The sequence below is a fragment of the Sturnus vulgaris genome, chromosome 3, assembly GCF_052056855.1.
Source record: "Sturnus vulgaris isolate bStuVul1 chromosome 3, bStuVul1.hap1, whole genome shotgun sequence".
NCBI classification, from domain to species: domain Eukaryota; kingdom Metazoa; phylum Chordata; class Aves; order Passeriformes; family Sturnidae; genus Sturnus; species Sturnus vulgaris.
The window spans coordinates 33021405-33045763 of record NC_142245.1 but is presented as its reverse complement, the minus strand read 5'-3'; the positions used below and the strand labels follow the sequence as shown (position 1 = coordinate 33045763).

Sequence of the window (24359 nt, the reverse complement as noted above, 5' to 3'; positions counted from 1 at the left end):
ATTTCAGACATATATTAGGTTTAATTTGAATTTTAAACATAGCTTTTTGTTTCTCTGTAGGATTGTTCAGTGTTCACTATCTTTAGTTGGAGCTGTTTTCAGTTACAGGCAAGTACAAAAATGTAGACTGTAAAATGCTCAAATTTGAGATTATTAAGGATCTTCATTTGCAATAACATGACTACATTAAAACTAATCTTGGCAGTGTCTCTTTAGACATTTGAAATTGGTTACACCCATCTTTTGGCTGCATAATACAGGATCTTAGGAGTGAATTATATTTACAGGGATGATGCAGCCAATTTCCCTGTAGCTGCATCATCTGTTTCAAATGACTTATTACCCACATGTTCATTCCAACACGCTGGTTACTGCCTTTTGAAAGTTGCAGTCCTTCACCATAAAATCCTGTTTCTTCTGCAGACAAGGAAATGTTTTGCAGCTGCTGTAAACGTCTCAGCCACTGACTTGCAGGTATCTGGAATGAAGCTTTGAATGATCAAAGCTTGATGAAATGTTTACTACTTTGGTTAAAGACTATAACACATAATTGCCATTTTAGGAAATATTTATAACAACAAATGCTTCAATGAAGCATTTAAAATTCTATTTTCTAGGGTAGAAATGTTTTTGGTAAGTACTTAATCTGAAAAGTGTAGTATGTACTGGAGTAAGACTGGTCTATCTGGGACAATATCCTGTCAAGGATAAAGGAAGGCTAGGTAAGGGAGAGAGGTTTTTGGTAGGACAGTGAAACCTCACTACACCATCCTCCCAGCCCCTCAAAATGCTCAGTGCATGCACTTCCTGAGCTCTTAAGTGGCATGTAACAGGATTGATAATAAGCATTCATGAAAGAAAAAAATTGCTTTTTGAACCCCGTGTAACATTTTAGTATCCATAAAATTTCATTGCAAGAATTATCATGACCTAAATTTCTACTCTGTAAAGAGCCACTTCTTCTGATGATTTTGCACCTGTCATAAAGTAATTTAATTTGGTATCTTCTAGGCAGTGAAGGTCTTTCATCCTTGTATTTTTCAGAATACTACAGCCAGACTACTTGAGACAACAGTGTATTGAAAATATTGCAAACTTTCATGAAGTTTTTGGGGTGCAATGTAATTGTCCACATAGTGTCTATATGACTAACAAGTGTGCAGTTCCATATGCAGTTTTTAATGCACTTTTTTTTGTTCTGATACTAAGCAACTGTTGCTACTGGATCCTGTTTTCAGCCAGTTTTGCTATGCAGATTCGAGCATAGCTCTGATCAAAGGCATTGGTTTATTCTAAAGAATACTTTAAAATAAAATATGTATCTAGGTTGATGGTTTCTTGCAGTTGAGACAGCAACTGTTTCAAAAGAACAACATTATTAAGTTCGATGGAAGTGGTGATGGACTTTTAACTACAAATGTGCTGCCAAGCTGTGTGGCAGTGATTGCTTTTTATAATACATTTTTAAAAATTATTTCAGATAGCTTAATTTAATCTGTTTGTTGTCAGGCTTTATCATTGTAGGAAGTTTGGAGTGTTGGTTTATTTTTCCCTAGCTCTAGTTGCTGACCTACTTGTCTGTTTTATAAACAAAAATAGTTTTCCTCTTTTACAGTCAGTCTACCTGCATAAACGACAATGTAGTTTTTACTAAGAATTTTTTCCAATTTTCGAATTTTTTCTAAATCCTCTTGGAGATTTTCATATGAATTTCCAATTAGAGCAGGAAGACCAAATGGTGCAAATGTAATTATGATGTGCAGATGGGAAACTTTAAAAGGTAGTAAAATATAAACAGAATGAGAAGCTTTGATATTGAGCAGCAGCATGCTTGCTGTCAAACGTACAGTTAATTTACTTGTTAAAAGCTGGAATGTAGACTGGCTGTTTGTGATACTTCCTTTCCCTCTCTTAAAGGAAACTGAAAAATGTCCTTTGATTGACCCAGTTTATCTTGTCATTTTAAACTAGATTAAATTGAAAATACAAGTATTAATTTCCTTCAAAGGTCCTGAATAATCCATTTTAATTATTAAAACACGTAGTTAGTAACTACATCACTTTGAATTTTATTTCAGCAAATTCTTATTGTAGATGTAATTTTTAATCTTTTTAGTTTCTAGGAATAAAATATGTTAGAGGTGCTGTATTACTTCTGTTGAGTCAGGTAACATTAAGTGGGCATACCTTTCACTTGAATGTGTTGTGTTACACCTGTGGAAAAATAATTCTATTGTAAGTATTACAATAGAATACTGTTGCAACTCATATTTACTTTTTGATTCAGTAACTCTTTAGCACATGAAGTCTTTCTAAATTCTTCCATCTGAATTGCATTACTTTTCTTAAACTGGATTGACAGCTCTGCTGTTTCATTTTACCACCTGACGTGGGGTGCTTTTTACTATTTTGTAAAAATCTGCTTTGTCATGTCACATGCAGCTCTGACTTAAACTTAGTAATCCTTACATGTTTTAGTAATTTGTGATGTCTCCTTGGTTGTAGTTTGTTTGATGGCATAGTGCTTGCATTGTCATTTTATTCAGTGTTTCCATTTTAGCCCTTGTTTTGAGGACCCCTCTGAATTCCTCACTGAATTATTATTCAAGAGTGTGCTCAAGTCCACTACAGACTTATGTCTGCTTACAGTACATTTGCTAACCTTGCAGAAATTCACTAATTGACATATAATAGAAGAGAAATGCCAGCTGTTTGGTACAAGAGAAAAGCTTGCTTTTGATTTTCTTTAGCTTCTCTTTTAATGAATACATCGTGTTTATGAATGAATGAAATAATTGCTTTGCCTTGCATTTTCTTTAAGAGAGATTTGGAATACTCCTAAAGCTTTTTTCAACTGTTAGCCATTGAATTACTCTGAAGAGAAATTTAATCATATTTTTGTCCAGTTTCAAGTAAATCGTATTTATGTGAAGATGTTTTCCATAATAGATTTTATCCAGTTTTATGACATTTTAAATAGCTATGGGTTTTTTCTTCTATTTTATGGCATGTATTTGACCTTTTATTGATAAAATAGGTAAAGTTTTGTAGGAATACTTCTGGATTCAGTACTTACAGATAACTTCTAATTTGTTAATTTTGCTCTGCTTTGTTTGGAATGCTAAATGCGCACTGTTAAATTTCCAAAATACATGTTTTATCCCGAAAAACTGAGATTAAATAAAACCAAAAGTTCCATTAATTTAAAGCTCCTTTGATTTGGTCTTGTACAGAGGACTTGAGCTTAAAATCAGAAGAGGTAGTTCTTTTTCACCGGAAAATATGTTAGCACACGTGGAACTTACTTGCTGTACTTTGTGAATGTTTGCTACATTGTTTATCAGTTGTGATAGTGAAGCATTATTGTAGCAATTATCTTGATAATAAGTGGTCAAATGCTAAAAGCTTTCTGACAACTTGACATACAACTTTGGCATTAGCTAGCTGCTTGTTCCTTTTGCAGATTACCAATTAAATCTGCCTAGTTGCATGAAGCAGAGCCTGAGAGTATGCAAATGTGAAGCCTGTGGCTTCCTGTGATTGCTGGATTCAGTACATGCTATTGAGAGTGCTGTATTTTCTGAGGCTTTTTGTATTCTGCTCACAGTGTTTGCTGAGCAGAAACTGTAGCTAAAAATAACTAAAATGAATTTCTCTGTCTCTTTCTTTCTCACTGCAGGATGACGTAGCTTTGCCAAGGATTTATCAGCTAAGCAGAAAATGAGCTTAACATCCTGGTTTTTGGTGAGCAGTGGAGGCACCCGACATAGGCTGCCACGAGAAATGATTTTTGTTGGAAGAGATGACTGTGAGCTGATGTTACAGGTAATTGCTTCCACCTTCCATGTGCAGCTGCTCAAACAGTGAACTTAATGCACCAGCTTCATGCATTCCTTTTGAAAAATAAATTCCCCAGATGTTGGGGGAGCAATTGTTTTGAAGAGTATTTTGTGTCCTTAGGAAAACAAATTAGTTTAAATGTATTGCTGTCAATCATGCAGTTACTGCTTAAGTACAGAGAATCACATTTTCTTCATGTAAGTCAAATGCAGCTTGCAAGGAGAGAAGATTAAATAAATTTTGCAATATGATCGGTAAAGTAAGTAGACTGTGTTCCATAAAATGTGATAAGAGAGTTGGATGCTTTTGAAAGGAGCCTTCTTTTTTCAGCAGCTTGTAATCTAATTGAGTCACATGACTTGATGTAACTCTGTCCCCATGCCTTGATTGTGTTGTACACAGGAAAATGAAATTAGTACAGAACAGTATTTCTCTGACTCTAAGGAAGTTGAATGAATCAGTTTCAATAGAATTGAAAATACACAAGTCAAAATAGCTTGATCCTTCACTAACTTCCTCAACTTTGAGGATCATTCTGTGGAGCTCTTAGATGTGTGTAGCTGTGTTGCTATGTAGCCATATTGCATGCAGTTTGCCCTGCCAAAGCTGTAGTCCTCTGAGCTGCCTTTTTCTAATTTTTTTAATGACTAATGGTAGTATTTTGGGAGTTTCCTAAATTTTTGTTGTTTACTGTAGAGCCCTTAAGAAGATTGAACTTTGAAACTAATATTCTCAACCCTTCCTACCATTCAATAAAATACTCTGTTTTAGAGTTTTTGGTACCAGAAGTTGTGTATGCAGCCATTATTGGCCAAATTCGAATCTTACTTGCAAATGAAATGCTTAGAGATGTAATCCTACATTTATTACTCACAATGTAGTATCTCTAGTAAACTGCATTTGGCTTTCAGCCTCAGAAGGCGTTTGGGTATTTTATTGGTGATGTTAGAAAGCAGTTGAAGATACTCTTAATTTCTCTTTAACAATAGATAGGATGATGTCTTGGTAATTTATGTGGGAAATATTCAAAAAAACCCAAACAAACAACAAGCACACAGATAAACCCATCAGAATCTGAAACAACAACAGAAGAAAAGCAGCCAAAAAGCCCCACCCCACTGGTTCCTGCCCAGTAGATTATAATCCAAAAATGCTTATATTTCACTCATAACTTGTTTTAGAGGACTGTTGTCTGTAAATAAAGGAGTGTCTCCTTTCTTCTCTGCAATGCCATCCATAGTAGATCAGTCCTTAGAGAAAAGCATTTACTCTTTTGTGTTACAGAACTTCACGTTCAAAGGTAACTGCCTCTTTAATGAATACTGTGAATAGATTTGAGTTATTTACAAACATTGTTTGTTGTGTATTTACTTCAGAGTTAGTGAAAAAAGTCAAAGGGCTTGGTGTTTTTCAAGAATATTCTTTTTAGCCTGCTGCTATTTTAGGTCTACATGCCAGCATGACTGTAACACCATGTAGTGCTGCAGGGGGAGGAACCCACCAAAGGAGAAGTTAATAATGTGTTCTTGTTCTGTATGTATAGTTCTTTGTGCAAAGCCTTCCTTTCCACTCTTGACAGCTTGGTTGTTCTCTTACTGCAAAGCATGTGGACAATGCATGATAAAGAAAGCAGAATTTAATGCTTTTTTCATAATTGCTTGACAAAAAACATGTTATAAAGGCCTTAATGAAAAGAATTTCAACTCTGCTTCGTGCTTGATAGATCTCAGATCTCTACCTAACACTGTTGTTCTGAGAGGTTTTGTTTCCATCTGGGAATACACATTTGCCTTTTTTTTGTCAGTATGGTCAAACATAATGTGAAGTGTTCCTGTTTAGCTAGCTGCTCCATTGCATTAGCCTGCTTGTGGATAAAGACTAGATTATCTCCTTCTTTGACCTTTATGTTTAGAAATCTTTTTGAATGTTGATGGAGAAATCATTTCCAAGAAAAAAAGAGATCTACACTATTCACTATATCAGAATTATTTGCAAAGAAGAATGCATTTAGTTACTGTATTCAGAATATTTTCTTAGTAGTCTGGATTCAGTAGATCTGGATTGATCTAGCTAAAAATAACACCAGTTCCAAATTTTTTTAACTGGCGGTGGAGTTTTCCTCTTTATATCTGTATATCTGTCTCTTACTGCAGTTATTCTGTAATTCTTATTTCTGTAGGCATATATAAAAATCTTTGTACTGGATCTGGCTGGCTGGTGGTTTGTTGGTTTTTTTTTTTTTAATAGAAGCCACTATGGTACTATGTTTTAGATTTGTGGCCAAAACACTGTTTGTAACACACCACTATCTCAGCTGCTGCTGAACAGTGTGTGTGCAGTTTCAAGGCATTCTCTCTTACTCTGCTCCTCCTACACACACTTCACTGGGGGGGTGTACAAAATGTGGAGAGGGAGCACAACCAGCTGACCCAAACTGACCAGAGAGATACTCTGTGACAAATAATGTGTTGTGCTTGGCAGTGAAAACTGAGGGAGGGGCTTTGGGGAAGATACTCACTGCTTAAAGACTGTCTGGGCACTGGCCTGCTTGTGGGAGGTGGGAAGTGATTGCCTTCTTGTCACTTGATTTGTTTTACTTCTTCTTCCTTCTTCCTCTTTGCTGCTGAAACTTGGCCCATGAGTTCTTTCCTTTTGCTCTTCCTGTTCAGTCCCACATGCCACTGTGCAGTGGAGGGTGTGTGAGCAGCTGTGGTGTTTAGCTGCCAGCCTGGGCACTGCAGTCTTAAAAGAAGGAATTTTAAAAGCCCTTAAATTTGATTGGAAGGCTGCAATAACAAAGCCAAAGGAAAAAAGGCTTTCAAAAGACTTGCACAGTCTTTGCACCTGTAAAGATAAGCTGAAATTAATAAAAGGTCCAATTATATGCAATTAATCTGAACCTGGGGAGAACTGTGATGTTTTGCAGAATTTCCAGTGTTTCTATAAAAGCCACAGACTTGAGTAATCATTCTTAGCATTTCAGATGATGTGACATAGTATCATGAAACTTTGAGGATCTTTTAGTGTCCTTTCTGTTCTAACTTATTTTAATTAGTATGTAGCATATAAAGATAATTAAATAAATCATTAATAATGAAGTATGTATTTGAATAATAACGTTGAGAGAAGTTCATTTTTTTTTCAATAGCTTAGGTAAAAATAGGATAATTCTTGGTGCAGCCGTTTCACTTGAGTGTGGAAAAATGTAATCTGTGCTTGATATTGTAGGCTCAGCAGAACATGCACAAGAATGAATTTCATTGTATTGAGATTGTTTTCACTTGAAAGATTTCTAAGTTAGTAGAAAATGAACCGTGTTGCTATGTCTTCATCTGCCATTAAAAACACTTAACTGATGTAGTACATTAGTGCAGCTTATATTGGCAGGGAAGTTGTTCATTTGTCTGTCTCTTCCTTATTCTCCACTTCGAGATCCTGCCCCCTCCCATTATACCCCTCAAAAATGCAGAACAAAATAAAAAGTCTAAAAATAAAATAGTAAGTATAAGCAGAACAGATAAGTATAAGCAGAACAGATAAGTATAAGCAGAACAGATCTCACTTCTTTGAGGAGAAAGCAAAGCAGTCATAAGATAAAATGGAAAGGAAGAATGAGAAAGTAAATTGAAAATAAGGAAAATAATAGTAGGAAGTTTCAAGAAATGGAGAAGAAGTGAGGTGGTAACTATGGGATTACAATAAGAGAAAACATTTCCTTAGGAGTACTAATTGTGTGTGCTATACCTTGAACTGGCCGGTGCACTTGGTAAGGCAGGACTCCTAGAACTGACAGACCACAAATGCTGGTACACAGAAGTCATGGAAGTCTCAGACAGAAATGAACCATTCTCTGTGCAATACAGTCCTGAAGAATGAGTTGAGTAGCAAGGACAGAAGATGCAAACCTGAAATTAGGGAGTGTGCTGGTGGAAGGAATTTGCTGCTATGCAGTCATGTTGTGACAGTGCACTAGCAGAATTACTGGCAAACATGAGCTCAAGCGTGGGCTGATGGAGAAGATGAACTGTGGTCTCCATTCTCTTGGAAACTCTTGAAGATGTCCAGGTGCTGACCATATGCATGCATGAAGGAGACACATCCAGCCCCACTTCCCTTCCTTGCCATCAGCACCTCAGGCTGCAAACACTTGACTAGGAGTGAGTGCTGAAAGAGGGACTTGGCTGTTAGGGAGCTGCTGTTCTTGGATTAAATAGTAGTAAGGATTGTTCCTCATCAATGTGGTGATGTTTGGATGTGAAATAAAGAATTAATTAAATAAATTATATTGAAGTGCTTAAGGAAGGACTGAGAAAGTCAGAACAGATGGGAATAGTAATTCAGGCACTGCTCAGACATTTAGTGAAGAGGCTATAACTAATTGGTTCAGGAAATTGAGATCAAGAAGAAACACTTTGAATGCTTGTATACTATGGTAATTATCCTAGATGCATGACAGGAAATGGTGTGTTTGAGAGAGAATAGCAACACCCTGGAATCATAGTCAAGTCTTGAAAGATGCAGGTAATTAAGGGGAGAGAGAGAGAGAATAAACATCAGTGATACTGTAGTGGATTGAAAAAAAATAAAATCTTTGGATAAGATATATCTGGATCTGACTCATCATATTTAGGGAAAGATTAAGAAAATAAGTATTCTGAATTAGTTTTAGAATTCTGCTGTGCGTACCTAGAATTGGGTTAGAGATTGTCTTTTTCACATGTGGGCCTATGTTTTTTATATAATTTGAATAAATGTGCTATGTAGAAAGAAAATAATCACACCGCTCTTAGAAATAGCCATAACCACTTCATCAGGTTTTCAAATACCTTATTTTATTTTCTTTAATGTATTTTAGTCACGGAGTGTGGACAAGCAACATGCTGTACTCAACTATGATGCCTCTACAGATGAACACTTGGTGAAGGATTTGGGCAGCTTGAATGGGGTAAGTTAACATCACAGAAATAGATAGCTGACCATAGTGTTCTGTATCTTTGTTTTGGGATTTCTTCAAGCCATTTTTACTTGTACATTATTACCTTTTTAAGGCAAAACTGGAAATGGGGGAATATTTAAAAGGAAAGCATAGTCTTTGCAGGGGTTTTCCACTGCATGTTTTTTAAACCACCGTGGTTAATTCCAGTAATAAGAGGGCCTTGTCAGTAGGTAGAACAATAGTAGTAGCTAGACATTAGCTCAGAACAATAAAAGGAAGTATGTTATATTTGTGTATTTCAGAACTGTTTAAAAAAACCAGAATCCTGAATATAATGTCTAAAAAAAATTTCAATTTCTAAAATGTACAGTTATGATATGGATTTTATTTCACGTGCAATTCCTTTTTCTCCTGTTATAATAGAGAAAAGAATGTTAAACTTTACCTTTTATGTGGAAAAAATAATTATGCGATAACCATGTTGTATGAAAATGTATTTAATTAATATTATATTTGCATTTAGTTTTTCAGAATAATTTTTATTAAAATCTCTCTGAATAATTTGTGTCAAGTAATTGCAGACCAATACAGGAAAAATCCGAAGTTATGGGAAAAGTAGAGTTTCATATGACATTTTATATTCTAAGGCTTTTCTAAGAATTGCATATTCAGAAGTCTAGCAAAGCATCACTTTTTATAAAAGGTTTTGATATTATAGCAAGTTATTTAAAACATGGTGAATTTGTCATAATTTTCTAGCCCTTTAGATACTTCTTTATGAACTGTGTATTTGCACTAGTTATGCTTGTTATAAAATAACTTTAAATGTTTGGCTCTGTCATGAATATGTACAGATGAAATCATGAGTTCATCTGTGGCTGCTTATTTGAATAGTACTTAGAAAGCTAATGATAGTGAATAGTTTTGTCAAGTGCTTAAATAAATAGAAGATGAAGAAGAACTCTCAAGTTACTGCCTTTTGATCTTGAAGTGCATTTTGAAATAAAACTCTATCACTGTCTCTATTAGCTTTTCTGTGATTTAAGGTAACTTACTCAGCTTCCAAAGAGTCAGTTTCAACTCTATGTGAAACCACTGAAGGGCTATATCCTTTGAACAGTTGTAGACATACAAGGACTTTGGTCCTTAAATTTTTAATATACCTCTGTATTTTCAAAGTCAGTGTGCTGTTTCAAGCCGTGATGAAAATAAGTTCAGCACATATAATTTTTTTTGTTGAGACACTTGATTTTATTCCCTAGTTCTGTAACTCCTGTAGTCAGTGTGCATACCTTCAGATTTTCATTGCCTTGTCACAAAACTGGAATTTAATAGAAATATATGTTAAAAGGCCTTCATTCAACTGCTTTTTTTCCTCTGATAAAGAGCTTTCAGTGAATTGCTTCACTTGATCTAATTCATTCTCAAGTTCGAGATGAAGCTTCAGTTGCTTTAGAGATGTTTACTCAGAGACATCAAAGGAACTCTTTCTTCCCACTGTTTTGGGACATGGAATATTAAGTCACAGGAGTTCAGTCCTTGCTCTTTGTCTTCACAGTGTTTTCCTTACTATCACTTTCCCACTGTGCTTTTCTTTCATACCTCTGCTTACCTGGTTTCAGGTTGATGGAGAAAACACATTGTTTTTGTAACACCATACTTAATTGTGTGGCAGAACAATGCCTCAGTACCATATGGTGAGCTAGGTGATAATTCTTCTAGTCTAGCTGCTGTTTCCACTGAGAACACCACCTCCCTAGCAGCCAAGTGCCTCTTCTAGTGCTTCAACAGCTTTTGCCCTTTCTTATTTTGCATACTTCATCAAAAGATTTATTTTGCATCTCTCCAGTTGGTCCCATCTCTTTTGAGAACAGATACATACCTAGTATACAGAACTACTCCATTCCTGGTGTAATGCACTTTAACCACTCAAGATAGTTCAGAGTTTAAGGGGAGGTGGCTAATACCATTATTCTGGTTATGAGTGTTATAATTTCACAAGCTGAACTGTAAGTGCACCTGATGCCCTAATGCTTGAATATTCTTATATGTATGGTTGATTCACACTCAGTTCAGTGAAAAGATTACAGGAGTCTTTTTCCTGGGCTTATAAATCTAGAAGTCTTTATCCTGGACATCTAGATTTGAAAAAAAAAACCAAAAGGAAATTTAAATCAGTTTTACATGAAATAAAATTTTATTTCTGTTTTACATGATGTAAAATTTTATTTCTGATAGCTTGTTGTGGCTCATTCTGGAGAGTCCTGTTTTTCTTTTTTTCCCGTACAAAAAAGATGAAGGAATTTATCTTTTCTGAAGCAAATGTGTGCAGTTGTTAGCATGTAATTATTAGTTCCCTAGTATTAGTAGAATTCAGCTGTATTTTCTCCTTTGACTTGTGAACTCAAAAACATACCAGAAGTATTAACTATCCATGGCCCTGTTGGATAATGTTCTTCTCAGGAATATTTACAATAAAGTCCTTTCACACTGATGTTTCAGGACTGGACTGTGAAAAGCAAACTTTATGAAGGTTTAAAGATAGTTGACTCTCACTATTTGAAGAATAAACTTTAGAAATCATGTGAATGGAATGATTTAAAGGGGAAAAGGATTCCTTACTTACATAGTAACTAGTTTTTTCAAGCTAGCTTTGTGTGGCATCCCAAAGCGTGTGATGAGGTTTTAAAGCTCCAGTGGCAGAGTAACTGAAACTTGGTTGTTGTTTGCCATCACTTCAGTCATGATCATGAGGCTGTCAGCAGACTGCACACACAGCTTTTGGAGTTCTCTGCCAGGGTATGCCATGCATGCACATGAATTTCCGAACTCTGACCTGGGAGGAAAAATGTATACATTCTTATATACATACATGTCTGCAAGGTGGCCTAAATTCTGTTGGCTCACTAAAATTCAGAGTGCCTTGAGGATAGTCTTCACAGAGGTTTTTGCCCTCAAAATGTTAAAGTGAAATAAATACGCCTGAAACATTACTGAAAGTTTCATGCTTATAAACCAGCAAATAGTGGTACCTTTTATTCTTATTTCCTATAGAAGATGCTTTCTAAGAAGAAGGCAAACAATTTTTAAAATAATGAAATAAACATTATTTTTCCTTTTAAAAAAGAAAATTTAATGGAAGATCCTCTTACTGTTTTGGGGAATGAGATTGTTTCTCTCTAACCACAGTTCATTTAATACTAGACACAATCATTCAAATATTCGGATTTTTTTACTTATTTAATTATTCAAGTTTTTCCAACTTTAGAATGCTTATAAAATGGCGTATTTCAACTGTTTCTTTCTTTAGAAATGTATATATTGTAGAAGTTTTAAGTTAGAAGTAGGATGATCCTGTTGGGTTGCAATATACTGAATTCTTATCACTGATTTTTGGTGTTACTGAGGTGCATTAATTTCATCCATACTTTACTTACGTCCTTTGACAATGATTAGAAATAAGCTGCCTCACAACTCTCATATCCAATGCTAAATGCTGTACAAATATGATGATAAATTAATTCTGGCAGTTAATTGGGATTGAAAAAGCAAGTTACAAGAAAAGTAGTAAGTGGAGGTGCTAATTCAAGGGAACATTAATCAACACTTCAGTGAATATTGCTAACAAGATTAAACATGCAAGGAGTTTTTCAAGGCCAGTGTGCAACTTCATTATCAACTGGTGTTTAACCTTTCTTTTGACATAGTTTGTTAAACAGCTGGCAGTTTGAGCTTATAGTTTCCCTGTGAATCACCAGTAGAAAATTTGTGGTGCTGAAGACTTTCATATAAAATTCTTTAAATTATTTAATTTTATTGTTTTGGAATTTAATGGTATTTCTTTCATTTATTTCTGCAGACATTTGTGAATGATGTGAGGATTCCAGAACAGACATACATCACCCTGAAGTTAGAAGATAAATTGAGATTTGGATATGATATCCTTGCTATAAAAATGCAGTGTCGGGACACACTTGTCTTGTTAGCGTTATGGTTATGTTAAGTGTTCTCATTCCTACAAAAATGCCTATATTAGAGAAAATCTCAGGGTTTAGGATATTCTACCTTGGTCTGAGCTACTAATAAAGTACATTTCGTTGTCTCTCTCTACAAGAAACCTCAACTTTCAATTATGATTTAGAACATAATGTGTATCTTCTGTGTTGCTAGAAGTACTAATTTTCTTTGAGGCAGATACACAAGTATTTGTGTCATGTGCAGTTGTATACAAGCAGATAAGATAAGATTACAATTAATTATCCAGCAAACTACTGAATGAAAAAAAATTACTTGTGTTATTAAAACACTAAGGTGTCCACTCGATTTCTGTTTACAAATAGTAAATAACTTAATTTGCTTTGATGGGTATGACAGTGCACAGTATCCTAACAGTGATGTATTTTGAAAGCCATCAACCTTCTAGTGGCATAATAAGCTGCATAATTGTTGTTTTTCTGTAAAATCCTCGTGTGAATTCAGAGTTTTTTCAGTATTTTCCTTATAATTTCCTACATACTAATCTTTTTACTGTGGTCAGGGGAGAGATGAGAGTCCCTGAAGAAGCACTTAAGGTAACAATGTGCAGTTCCTGGATTTTTTTTGTCATTTTATAGTTATTATAACATAGAGATTTTTTTTCACACTCTTTGTGGGTTTGTGTTTTTTTTCTCTATTTAATGTCACGTAGCATGAAAAATTCACAAGCCAACTCCAGTTATCCCAAAAATCTTCAGAGGCAGAAGGATCGAAACAAAGCAGCTCCAAAAGTTCAGAGTCCAAGGTAACAGACTCCACAGCTGAAGTGCACCACAAAACTACAGAAGCACTGAAATCTGAAGAAAAGACAGTGGGTAAGGTTGATATTTTTTTTTGTTGCAGAAGCACAAAAACTTGGAAAGGGCACTAATTTGCTTCAGTAGGGTGATTGTGAAATTCTGTAAACAGTAAAAATTTCACAAATATGAACAATTAAACATAGTTTAGGGGTAAATAATAAATTTTGGCAGTTAATTTCTACTTTTTTTGCAGTAACATCCACATGTTAAGAAAACTTTTAAAGGGAGATTTAATCGGTATTTGTAAGATCTTTAAATGTCTCTTTGCCCAGATCACAAACTTGCAGCATTTGTGGCAGGAAATTGCTATTTTTTGCAGTTTAAGTGAAAGTACTTGTTCAAAAACAGTTTCTACTTTTTACCATCACCATTAGCGTTGGTTTGGGGTTTTTTTCCTTTTTAAAATGGGCAGGAGTTTTATTTGTTTGTTTTGTAGTTCCTAGCATTCATGTGACATTGATGTGTCAGGATATAACCTAAGTGTTCTATTGTGGTTTTAAGACCTGTAGGTACTGTAGTTTCAGGCTTGTTTCCGCATCGTTGTGCATATTTATTTAATGTGTCATGGTGGCTCTGCTGTGCTTGTCTTTAACTTCGTGTGGGTTGTACTGCAGCCAGCTCTGAGCCCCCAGTATGGGAAGGATTTGGATTTGTTGGAATGAGGCCAGAGGAGAGCCAAAAACATGAGCAGAGGGCTGGAGCAGACCAGCTGTGAGGTGGAGTTGTTCAGCCTAGAGAAGGAAAGGCTCCAGGGACACCTCATAGCAGCCTTGGAGTGCCTAAAGGGAGCTGATAAAAAAAGAGGGAGAGCATATTTTACACAGGCAGATGGTGATAAAAGACTAAATGCAATTGTTTTAAACTGAGAGAGGAGAGATTTTGATTAGATGTTAGGAAGAAATTTTTTACTGTGTGAGTAGTGAGCCACTTGAACAAGTTGTCCAGAGAGTTTCTGGATGTCCCACCCCTGGAAGTGTTCAAGGCTTTGAGCAAACTGGTCTGGCAAAAGATGTTCCTGCCCATGGCAGGTCCCTTCCAGCTCAAACCATTCTCTGATTATCTGATGAACTTCAGCATGAGGCTTGCTGAAGTGTAGTGGAGATAACCACAAGAACAAGGAGGGGTTCTGGTATTGTTGTTTCCTTAAAATGGAACAGTCTTAGTCTGATTTCCTTAGGTCAAGTCTGGACAGTTTTGTTTAGGTTTCATCTATTGTTCCAGAATATTCTTCACTTCAAAGAATTCTCTTTCCCACATGGAGGCTTCTGTGGTGTACTTAATCAACCTGTTTGTTTTGTTGTCTAATCCAGCATCTTGTTTAGGGTACATAAAGTAGCATATTTGGGGGGGTGGGGGGAGGTGTGTTTATCCATGTCTTCTATTTTTCTTGATTCTCTCATCATTGCTATATAAATGCATATCTGTTCACTATTGCTAATTCAGTGCACAAGAAGAGAATTATGGAATGGTTTGGGTTGGAACAGAGGTTAAACATCACTTAGGGTGCACCCCCTTGCCATGGCCACCTTTCACTAGACCAGGTTGCTCAAAGCCTCATCCAGCCTGTCCTGGAGCACGTCAGGCACGGGGCATCCACAAATTCTCTGTGTAACCCATCAAGTTTTTTAAAACAATTTAGTATTGACTAAGGCATAATACAGTGTAAAAAGGAAGTACTTCGTGTCTTAAAATCATGTTGGTACCTTTGGCATGGCTATGAAATCATCTTTGGAATGCAAGTGTGTAAAATACAAAAAAAAAAGTTGATATTCCTAATGGGTAAAGTAACAGACAAGCTCCCAAGATCGATTTTAACAGATTATGGTTTTTTAATATAAAGACTCTTTAAAATATATTCAGAACATCTGTATGATGCTAAAATAGCTAAATCTCTGTAGGGTGAGGTATTCTTCCAAAAGATTAGGTAAAACCTAACCCAGCCAATTTAACATCAAGTTTGAAATCTTAAAAATATCAGTGTTTTTTTCTTATTTAATTTTTGCATTTAAATATATTTAGCCATGTATGTAGTACTTTCAGTTGTGCTATAATTTAACTAATACCTTTAAAAAAACCCCAACCTGTAAAATTGATTGTGCTCAATAATGTTTTACACAGAAGATAACTTTCAGCACTCTGTAATAGCTGTCAGTATTTTGGAACCTTGGCAACATTGCATAATTCGGTCAGTTTTTCATGCAGTGAGTTCAGATTTCGTTGAAAGGTCAATGTGGGTAAGAATGAGAATCTTCTCACAGAAATAGCAGCAAACAGTGTTTAGGAATGTGTTACTATCTTGGTGACTTCAAACTGAAAGAAGAAATAATATTTACAGGTATATTAGGGTAACAATAAGAGTTGCCAGCTGCCTTTGCATAAACGTTTGTGCCAGAAGTTTTGATCAGGTCATTAGTAAGCTTTTATATTTAGAACCCAGATCAGTTGTCTGGCCTCCAAGTTTGTTTTGTATTTAGGCAAATGCATGCAACCATTTCACTTCAGCTTCCAGGTGAAATGATCCAAGCAAATTACTTTTTCTTCATGTGATTTTAACCTAAATATCACAGCTAAACAGAAAAGATATTTTCTCTGCTTTGGGCTGACTTTATAGATATTTCTGCCATGCCTCGTGGGACACCATTGTATGGACAGCCAGCCTGGTGGGGTGAAGATGAAGCTGATGAAAAAGGTGGTTGTAAGCCAGATAGCAAGCATGAAGAAAAAATGCCTGAGACAGGGGCTTCAGGTAAGTGTGTTGTCTTATTTTTGTTTTTATTTTTTTCTCTTTACTGAACTGCATATATTCTTAACTAGGGAACTAAACAGATATTAATGTCTGGAAGTTTCACAGTTTGCATGGATGAAAGTCTATTAAAATGTAAGGCAGTTGAAGAATATATTTTTTGTGAGAAACTGTGCATTTACAGAGATCAGTTTCACATATAATGTGTCAGTTTTCTAGTATGTAACACAGTTTTCTACCAATAAGTATAGCAAATAACAGTACCTGAACCAGTGTGTCTTTTTTTCAGTTTAATTTGTCTCTGTTAATTTATATGCATAGGAATATTTTATTGAAATAATTTCTGAAAATAAATGGTCGTGTTTTAAATTTTGTCTGACTTTTAGCTATATAAGGTTATCTGTACTAACATTCACTTCTGTAATTCAATAATGCTGTATTAGTGGGAATTGCATGTTGTAGGTCTTGAAGTAAAGATTTGTGTAGTCTAAAGTTAAACTGGTGATGTTTATTCCCCTGTAATATAGAGCTTTTTATTAGCTAGTTTGTCTAGACACAGCATGTATTGCCAGAACTTCAATCTCAGTACCTATAATTAGGCTTTATGTCTATCATCAGGCATATAAATAAAGCGACTGCTATTCTAATGAAGTCAGTAATTTAAAACTTACTCAAGTTAGCACAAAAATCAGCCATGTTTTTTTAGCTCTTTAGACACACATTTAAGGTCCAACAGTTTTACGTTTGCAGTTTTTTAAAGTACTTTAAAAATTGAGGTCAGAATTTCTCTTTTCCCGTCATAGTACTTGCCTTGGTTAACATGAATCATATTTTGCAGGACCTGGGGTGAAGTCTAAAAACATGTAAATCAAACTAAATGAGCACTTCAGTGTAGTGGAAGCAAGGTCTTTGGAATTAACTTTTTACCATAGCCTTTTTAATGACCTTTTTCATATTATTCTAAAGTTGTCATCATTCAGACAGTAGAGTAAGTCTATTAAGATTTGAACTAGTATAAAGAAATCAGATAAAAACATTTAAATTCATTTTCCCTCATTAAATATAGGATTATTGAGAAGTAATATGCTGAAGTCTGTGTTTTTGATGCAATGCCATGCCATTAACAAGGTGTGTGACACAAGATAGCAGCTTATATTTAGTAGCGTGCCTGTTCTTATTTTTTGTAATTTTAAATTGCTTTTTCAGAAGCATCAAATTGCAGCAAATGGTTTACATGCTCTCATATTTATTTTATCAAGAGATTTTTCAGCAAGTGATTATCTTAGCTTCTGTCTTAGTTCCTGAATTCCAAGAAAAATAAGATTCCAACTTTCACTCAAACTAGTCATGGAGATGCCATCTGTTTCAGTAGTAGACAAAAATAAGTTTGTTTTAGACTGAACTTCAGTAATGGGGATATTTTTGACATGATTTGCTTAGTGAAGTCATCATAAGATAAATGTTGAATAGAGAAAATAGATTTGTATTTTCTAAGTTATTTTAAATGGTTTGTTTGTTTTCCATATATATATACTATATAAAAACTAAATTTGGGTGCAAAAACTTCTTGGCAAATACAACATTTTATCCTTTTTTAAAAAAAATACTACTAATCCCTTTTATTTATGTTGTTGCTTTTGTTCAGCCATGAATTTATCTCCTATGAATAGTATTGATCTAAAAAGAGTGTAAGAATAGCTTTTATTTCCTCAGACTGAAAGACTCATAAATCTGCAGGAATGGAATTCAGTTTGAAAAAGCACATACTAAACAAAAGCTTATGTGAAAGGAAGACAGTGCTGAGAAAAATCCAAAACCTGACATTTTTGCAGAACTGTTTAATTTGTGAGGATGTAGAATTAAAATGTCGTGTATAGATAAATGATTTATTTCTTGTGATCACCTCATCTCTGAGTAGACCTTAGTTGTATGTTCTACTAGTCTGGTTTTTGGCTGGTGTAGATAATTTTTAGTAATGTTGGCAGAGAGTTTGAGAAGACAAACTATGTAAGAGTTGACATTTGCTTCTATGGACACTTCCACAGTCTCAGAGCACTGTGTCTGTGTACAAGTGTGCAAAAAACATTATGAATGTTTTCATGCAATTATAAAATCATAAGACTTTTGGCCTATAATTCTTTTCTATGAGAAAATGAACTTCTTTTCAACGAGTTACTATGTATTTTCTTCAAGCACTTAAGTTTTATAATACAGATGAATATAATAATAGGAAATCAATATAAAGAGACACTCGTATGAATGAAAATTGTAAACTTCGGAAGATTGTAATGCTTGGATATTTTTAAAATATAAGCAAACTGTAATAAAAATGTTCAAGATTGGTGTAACTAATTATTCTTCCATGGATTAAATTGTATTGTTTAAAATACTGATCTGGGACATAATTTTTAATATAAACTGCCTAAAAGTAAGTACATTACAGTTGAATTCTTAAACTAACTCAACTTGATAAAGTCAGATAACATTTTAACAAAGTAATCCTATTAAAAAGCGTTGATGATTTATTAAATGATTATTTACTGAAAAGAAGATTTGAATTCTAAAAGATGGGGTAAGGTTTAATGAGGAGATTGAAGTGGGAGATTTATTTCTGTTAAGCCAGCTATAGACAATTAGTCTTTACAGTCTCAAGTTAATAAGATTATTTCAATGTTACTATCAATGTATTTCTATCACAATAGAAATTCACTAATGAAAGTTATTTACAAACAGAGCAGAATAACCTGGAATACTGAAAAGAAAAATCCTTCCTGCATTTTTCAGACATTTAATGCTCTAATTCATTGATCCATAGATCTACTAGTTTGTGTTAAAATGAACAGTTGTGTGTACATCTCTGGCATGACTTTAAGCTACAGATGTTAAATGTCTATGTTATTGGCAGGTTTATTGGGTGTGTAATTATTATTACTGCCATATGTTACACTCTCAGTCCCTGGGAAAGCAAAAACTGCATTCTCTGCTGATCTTAGTAGTAGTTGCAGAATTTTATGTTATTAATGCCTTTAGCAGGAATCTAAGAAAAGACAGAAATAAGTTTTTAAGAAGACTTCAGCAATCTGAAGTAATTAACTCCACTTGACGTGCATTTTAATTCTAGCATGGCATAAGAATAAGTCAGATTAAACATTCCTTGCACTTAAGAAACAGTGTTATTTTCAGGTAAAGCAGGCTGAGAGTTATTTGAGAAATACCAGTGTAATCAGTGTGTGTAGGAGTTTACACACATTGTAACGTGTGATGCTTAATCAGCAGTATTAGCAGTTAAGTTGTAAAAATTTGTTCTAGAATTTTGGTGTTTTGTCATTAGATATGTGCAGGTACAGTGTATAAGGCTTGCTTTGCCAAGCTGTAGCAGCAGATGTGCACACTGTGTCACAGGGAGCTCTACAGACCCCTCACAGCAATATATTTAAGTAGGCTTAGTTTTGTCATTTTTTCACTTAAACTTCTTTAAAGCAGGTACTTAAGCGATTTATTATGAGAGATGGGAATTTCTATACATATATATAGTGCTGGTTTGTATTTTTATTTTGAAAGAGGAATTCTGATATTTTTTTGTAAGACTGGTTATGAAATCATTGAAAGGACAGATCTTCTTATTCAGTACTAGGTGAATCATTAAGTGTATTTATTGAAAACTTGCCTTTAAATAAAAAATGAAAAGTTTACTTCTGCTGCAAATAATAAAAAACAAACTATAATGTAAGTGGGAAATAAAAAGTAGGAATATGAAAAGAAAGAGGATGGAAAAAAAGAAATTCTATTAAGCATTTGAAAGTGCTAAATTCAGCTTCTTTTATTGCACATACCATTGCACAGTGCCAAATAGAAAGCTATCATTAAAAATATCTTGGGGTATTGTGTAAATATGATATTTTGGCTGTTTCTTATACCTACTGCAAATAAATATATTGCTTTACAGGTTTACAGACTTTTTTTACAGGGATTGCTTTTAAGTTCCAGATCATTTTATTTTACAAGTTTCATTCTTAAAGTTTTATTTTTAAGGCAGAAAGAAAAGAGCATCACTAAAAATCTAAGGATTGTGCAAAATATTTTCTGAGTTTTCCTGTCATTGCAGATGATGATATATTAATATACAGAGGTATTTTTTTGTGCATCTGAATAGCACAGACACCTCTGATTTTTCTTGTCCAGGTTAGCAAGTAAAATGTTAAAATTCTGACTACTTGTGTGTGTAACTTGAGAAATAAGGCTTTAAAAAACCCAGGAAGTCCTAGAAAGTGTAATCATTTCTGCTAATGTCACAAAGTGAGTGTTGCATTTCCAATGGTCATGAATAGAATAGAATAGGATAGAATAGGATAGAATAGGATAGAATAGGATAGGATAGGATAGAATAGAATAGAATAGAATAGAATAGAATAGAATAGAATAGAATAGAATAGAATAGAATAGAATAGAATAGAATAGAATAGAATAGAATAGAATAGAATAGAATAGAATAGAAAAGAAATCGCTGAGGTGGGAAGATACCTTCAAGATCATCCAGAGGAACCATCCACCCAGCACTGTAACCCTTAAACCACTAAACCATCACCCAGTGCCACATCCAGGTGCCTCTTGCACAGTTCCAGGGATGGTGACTCCACCATATCCCTGGGAAATCTATTCCAATGGCTGACCACCCTTACAGTGAAAAAAATCTTTTCTAGTGTCAAATCTGAATCTCCCTTGTCCCAGTTTAAGGCCATTTCCTCTGGTCCTCTCACTGCAGGCCCTGTAGAAGAAACCAGCCCCACCTCACTACAGGCTCATTCCAGGTGGTTGCAGAGAGTAATGAGATCCCACCTGAGCTTTATCTTCTCCAGACTAAGCAAACCCAGTTCCCCCAGTCATTCCTCACAAGACATGTATCCTAGTAAAGGATCTCTGAATCTCCCTTTGGTTAAGCCCATGGTATCCCAAATATTCCATAGTTTTCCTCCTAGTCTCTCCTAGACCCGTTTCAATAATAGTATCACTGCACCTGGGTAGCAGCTACCAATTATTGCTTCCTTGCTTGCCTTGTAGAAAGAGTTGCTCAGTTATCTTTTTTCGCTCATGATCTTTGAAGAGTGAGAGCTCCCTTTTTACAGATAACACTGCTGCTTTTTCTGCCCCTTTCCTTTTAGTCTTGCCAGTTACGAAACCCCTTCAGTTCCCTTAAGAGATTGAAGTTCACCACCCACCTGTCCCTTCATTTTCCCAAAACTCACTTGCAATTGCCTTTTTTGCTATACTTATACTATGCTTGTTCTGCTTAAAAAATTGTAGAGCAGTGACAACCACTATCTTCAGTATTTGCTTGAAGGTTTTCTCTTAAAGGTGTCTGTATTTAGTCTGATATATAATTTCCTTCATCTTGGCAGATGACATTTTAAAATAGGATTTCAAAGGTAAGGCTCTTTTATAGATCATTCTTTGTAATATTTCGAAAGCTGTAAGGACTTGCATTTAGAATCTGCGAGAAAAATATTGAAGGGTGGTTCAGATAAGGATCTCTATTAATTTTTGCTTCCTTGTTCTCTATTTCTTATTCTAATCAATTCTGATGCATTTAACTTTTCTAAAAATGCAAGTACTTCTGACTGAAAATAGGATTTTTAAGTAATTATAATTAACTTATACTTCAGATATTTTTATTTATATAATTGTTAAAAAAATTTCTAGTTGAGTAAAATTTACAATTTAGTAGTAGTTCAGTTTCTTTTGTGGAAAGAAACTAGTTCACTTCTTGCTTCCTTTGGTTAAACTCTGTCTTCATTTAGATTCAAACTATATACTAGCATGTGTTTAATCAAAAATATTGGAATCAAATACTGTGCATATTATTAGAGTATAAACAGTTGATTTGGCATGTTAAATTTGGTGCAGAGAAGTTTCACAAAGAAATTTTTTACGAAGTCCTTCATCAATGCTGACAAACCAGCGTGAGAGATCTCACTGATGTACATCTGATGCAATTTGCTTACAGTCCTATTATTTTCAAAAGATGGTAATAAACGAACTATTTCATAATTACAGATAAATACTATGTCTTGTGTGGCCAGCAGATTGTTCCTGCCTTGCCCAAAATTAGAAATATTTCTCAAAACAGAGTATTATCTTTGAACAAGCGTGGAACACTTTATCTGGCTTAATTATTGGCTACAGGAATTGCATGATGTTGTTGACTTGAAGTTCTGACCAGAACCATATGGGGGAGAAAAGTTGTCTATGAATTGGCTGTGTGGTGGATTACTCTCCTTTTCAATGACCATGTTTCATGTTGTAAGGATCCAAGCTCTAGATTTGATCCTATTATTTATTATTTATCTAAAATCTAGTACCTGCAAAGTGTGATTTTGGTTTATTTCTGTACATTTTCTGTATAAACAGAGAAGATTTTTAATAACTTTTGCATCAGTAAAATAGATTAATTCTGTATTGCGTGTCTCCTAGCATAAGTATTTCCAGGAAGGGTATCAAAAAGTCATTTTGTTTCCCAGGGAGGGGAGTATTGAGGTGCTGTTGTAGAGCCTGAAAACTCCCCACAGACATAAGGTAGCTGATGGTGCAGTGGAAAGCAGTAACAGGGAATACGTGGAATCCAACAGCACAATAGAGAAACCTGTCTGAATTCTGAACATATTTTGTGTTTGTAATAGCTACTGGTAGAAAAACTAAATTAAGACTGCTTTGTTACCTGCATTGGAGCAATTTTATCCAATGGATATCTAAGCATGGCAATTATAAAGAATGTGTACCCTTCTTGTTTTCTCTCAATAACACCTTTTTTTACTTTTCCAGGTATTATTCTTTCCTGAAATATTTTATTTCTCTGTATCACACTACCATCCTTGCTTTTTTTTTTTTTTTGAATTTTTAACCTTTTCATAAATCCTCACAAGAAGCATGTTTGTGAGGAGCAGCTTAGGTGCACTATTCCACCCTGCATCCTTTACCCCTTGAATTCCTGACTTCAGTATAAATGTTTCTATTGCTATTTTATTGCCTAATAGTTTCATACATAAATATTAACTTCCTCAGCTGATGTAGACTGGCTTTTTTCAGTACCTAAAATCAATTAGTTGCAGTCTTAGTTGTTTCCTTGGCAACCTGAAATGATATCTTAAACATCTTAATGTGGTCCATGATAAATTGCTTCGGAACTATTCAGAATTCTTTTGCTGGAATCTAGGTTGCTGTTGCTGCTAAGGTCTCAAGCTTCTGTTGCTTTTAGCACATCTCTGCACCAGGTATTTTTGCTGACTTAGTTCATAAAAAGCAATCAGAAGGTTTGTTTTCTTAAAGGCACTTTAGTAGCTTTGCTCAACCACAGGAAGCTTTAGCCTTCATTTAGGCTATACAGTGGAACTTGGAATTACTACCCTATGCTTTTTCTACTTTCTGCTTTTTTTAGCCAGTGAGAGCATGCCTTGCTAACATTCTGCATGCTTCCAACTATTGTTCCTTTTTCTGTTCATCTACAAACTATGGCAACAAGTAAAATAAGAGGACATGACAGTAGGATTTAGTTGGATTCTTCAGTTTTATCTTTTGTAGAAACATGAAGTGTTTCCATTCCAAAACACTTTTCAGTGCTTAGCAGTGTTTAACTTTTCAAGGCAGAAGTAAAGTTTATCTTGCATTAATGTGTGAATTGTTTTTCTGAAGAATTTGGCCAAACAAAATTATGCTTTCTATCCATTGCAGGAGATGGAAGATCATTAGCACTTGTTTTGGGAGCACCCTGATTTGATGTTTTTTCCAATAGATTGGAATTGCAATAATGATCATCTCAACAATTTTGCCATTGTGATTTACCTGTTTTCCATGTTCAAATAACTCATCTGACCTTTACATCTTCTAAAAATATTTTGCATGCGCTTTGACAAATTCTAAGTAAGCTTTTTGCCACTTTACACTTCTCACAGCTGAAGTTCAAACTGCCTTTCATTAATACCTTTTTATGTAATTCTGGAAATATATTTCCAGA

The 24359-nt window shown here is 34.7% G+C and overlaps 1 protein-coding gene across 9 annotated transcripts in view; it reads left to right on the top strand.

Moving 5' to 3' along the window:
* CEP170 (centrosomal protein 170) overlaps positions 1-24359 on the top strand; it is a 92858-nt gene that overhangs the window by 20755 nt on the left and 47744 nt on the right. For all 9 annotated transcript variants that reach the window (XM_088161327.1, XM_088161326.1, XM_088161330.1 and 6 more), the window contains exons 2-7: positions 3680-3825; positions 8696-8785; positions 12636-12717; positions 13292-13347; positions 13464-13626; positions 16223-16357. In XM_088161327.1, the coding sequence (XP_088017453.1) occupies positions 3721-3825; positions 8696-8785; positions 12636-12717; positions 13292-13347; positions 13464-13626; positions 16223-16357 (631 nt within the window). In that variant the 5' untranslated portion in view covers positions 3680-3720. The remainder of the gene's footprint in view (positions 1-3679; positions 3826-8695; positions 8786-12635; positions 12718-13291; positions 13348-13463; positions 13627-16222; positions 16358-24359) is intronic.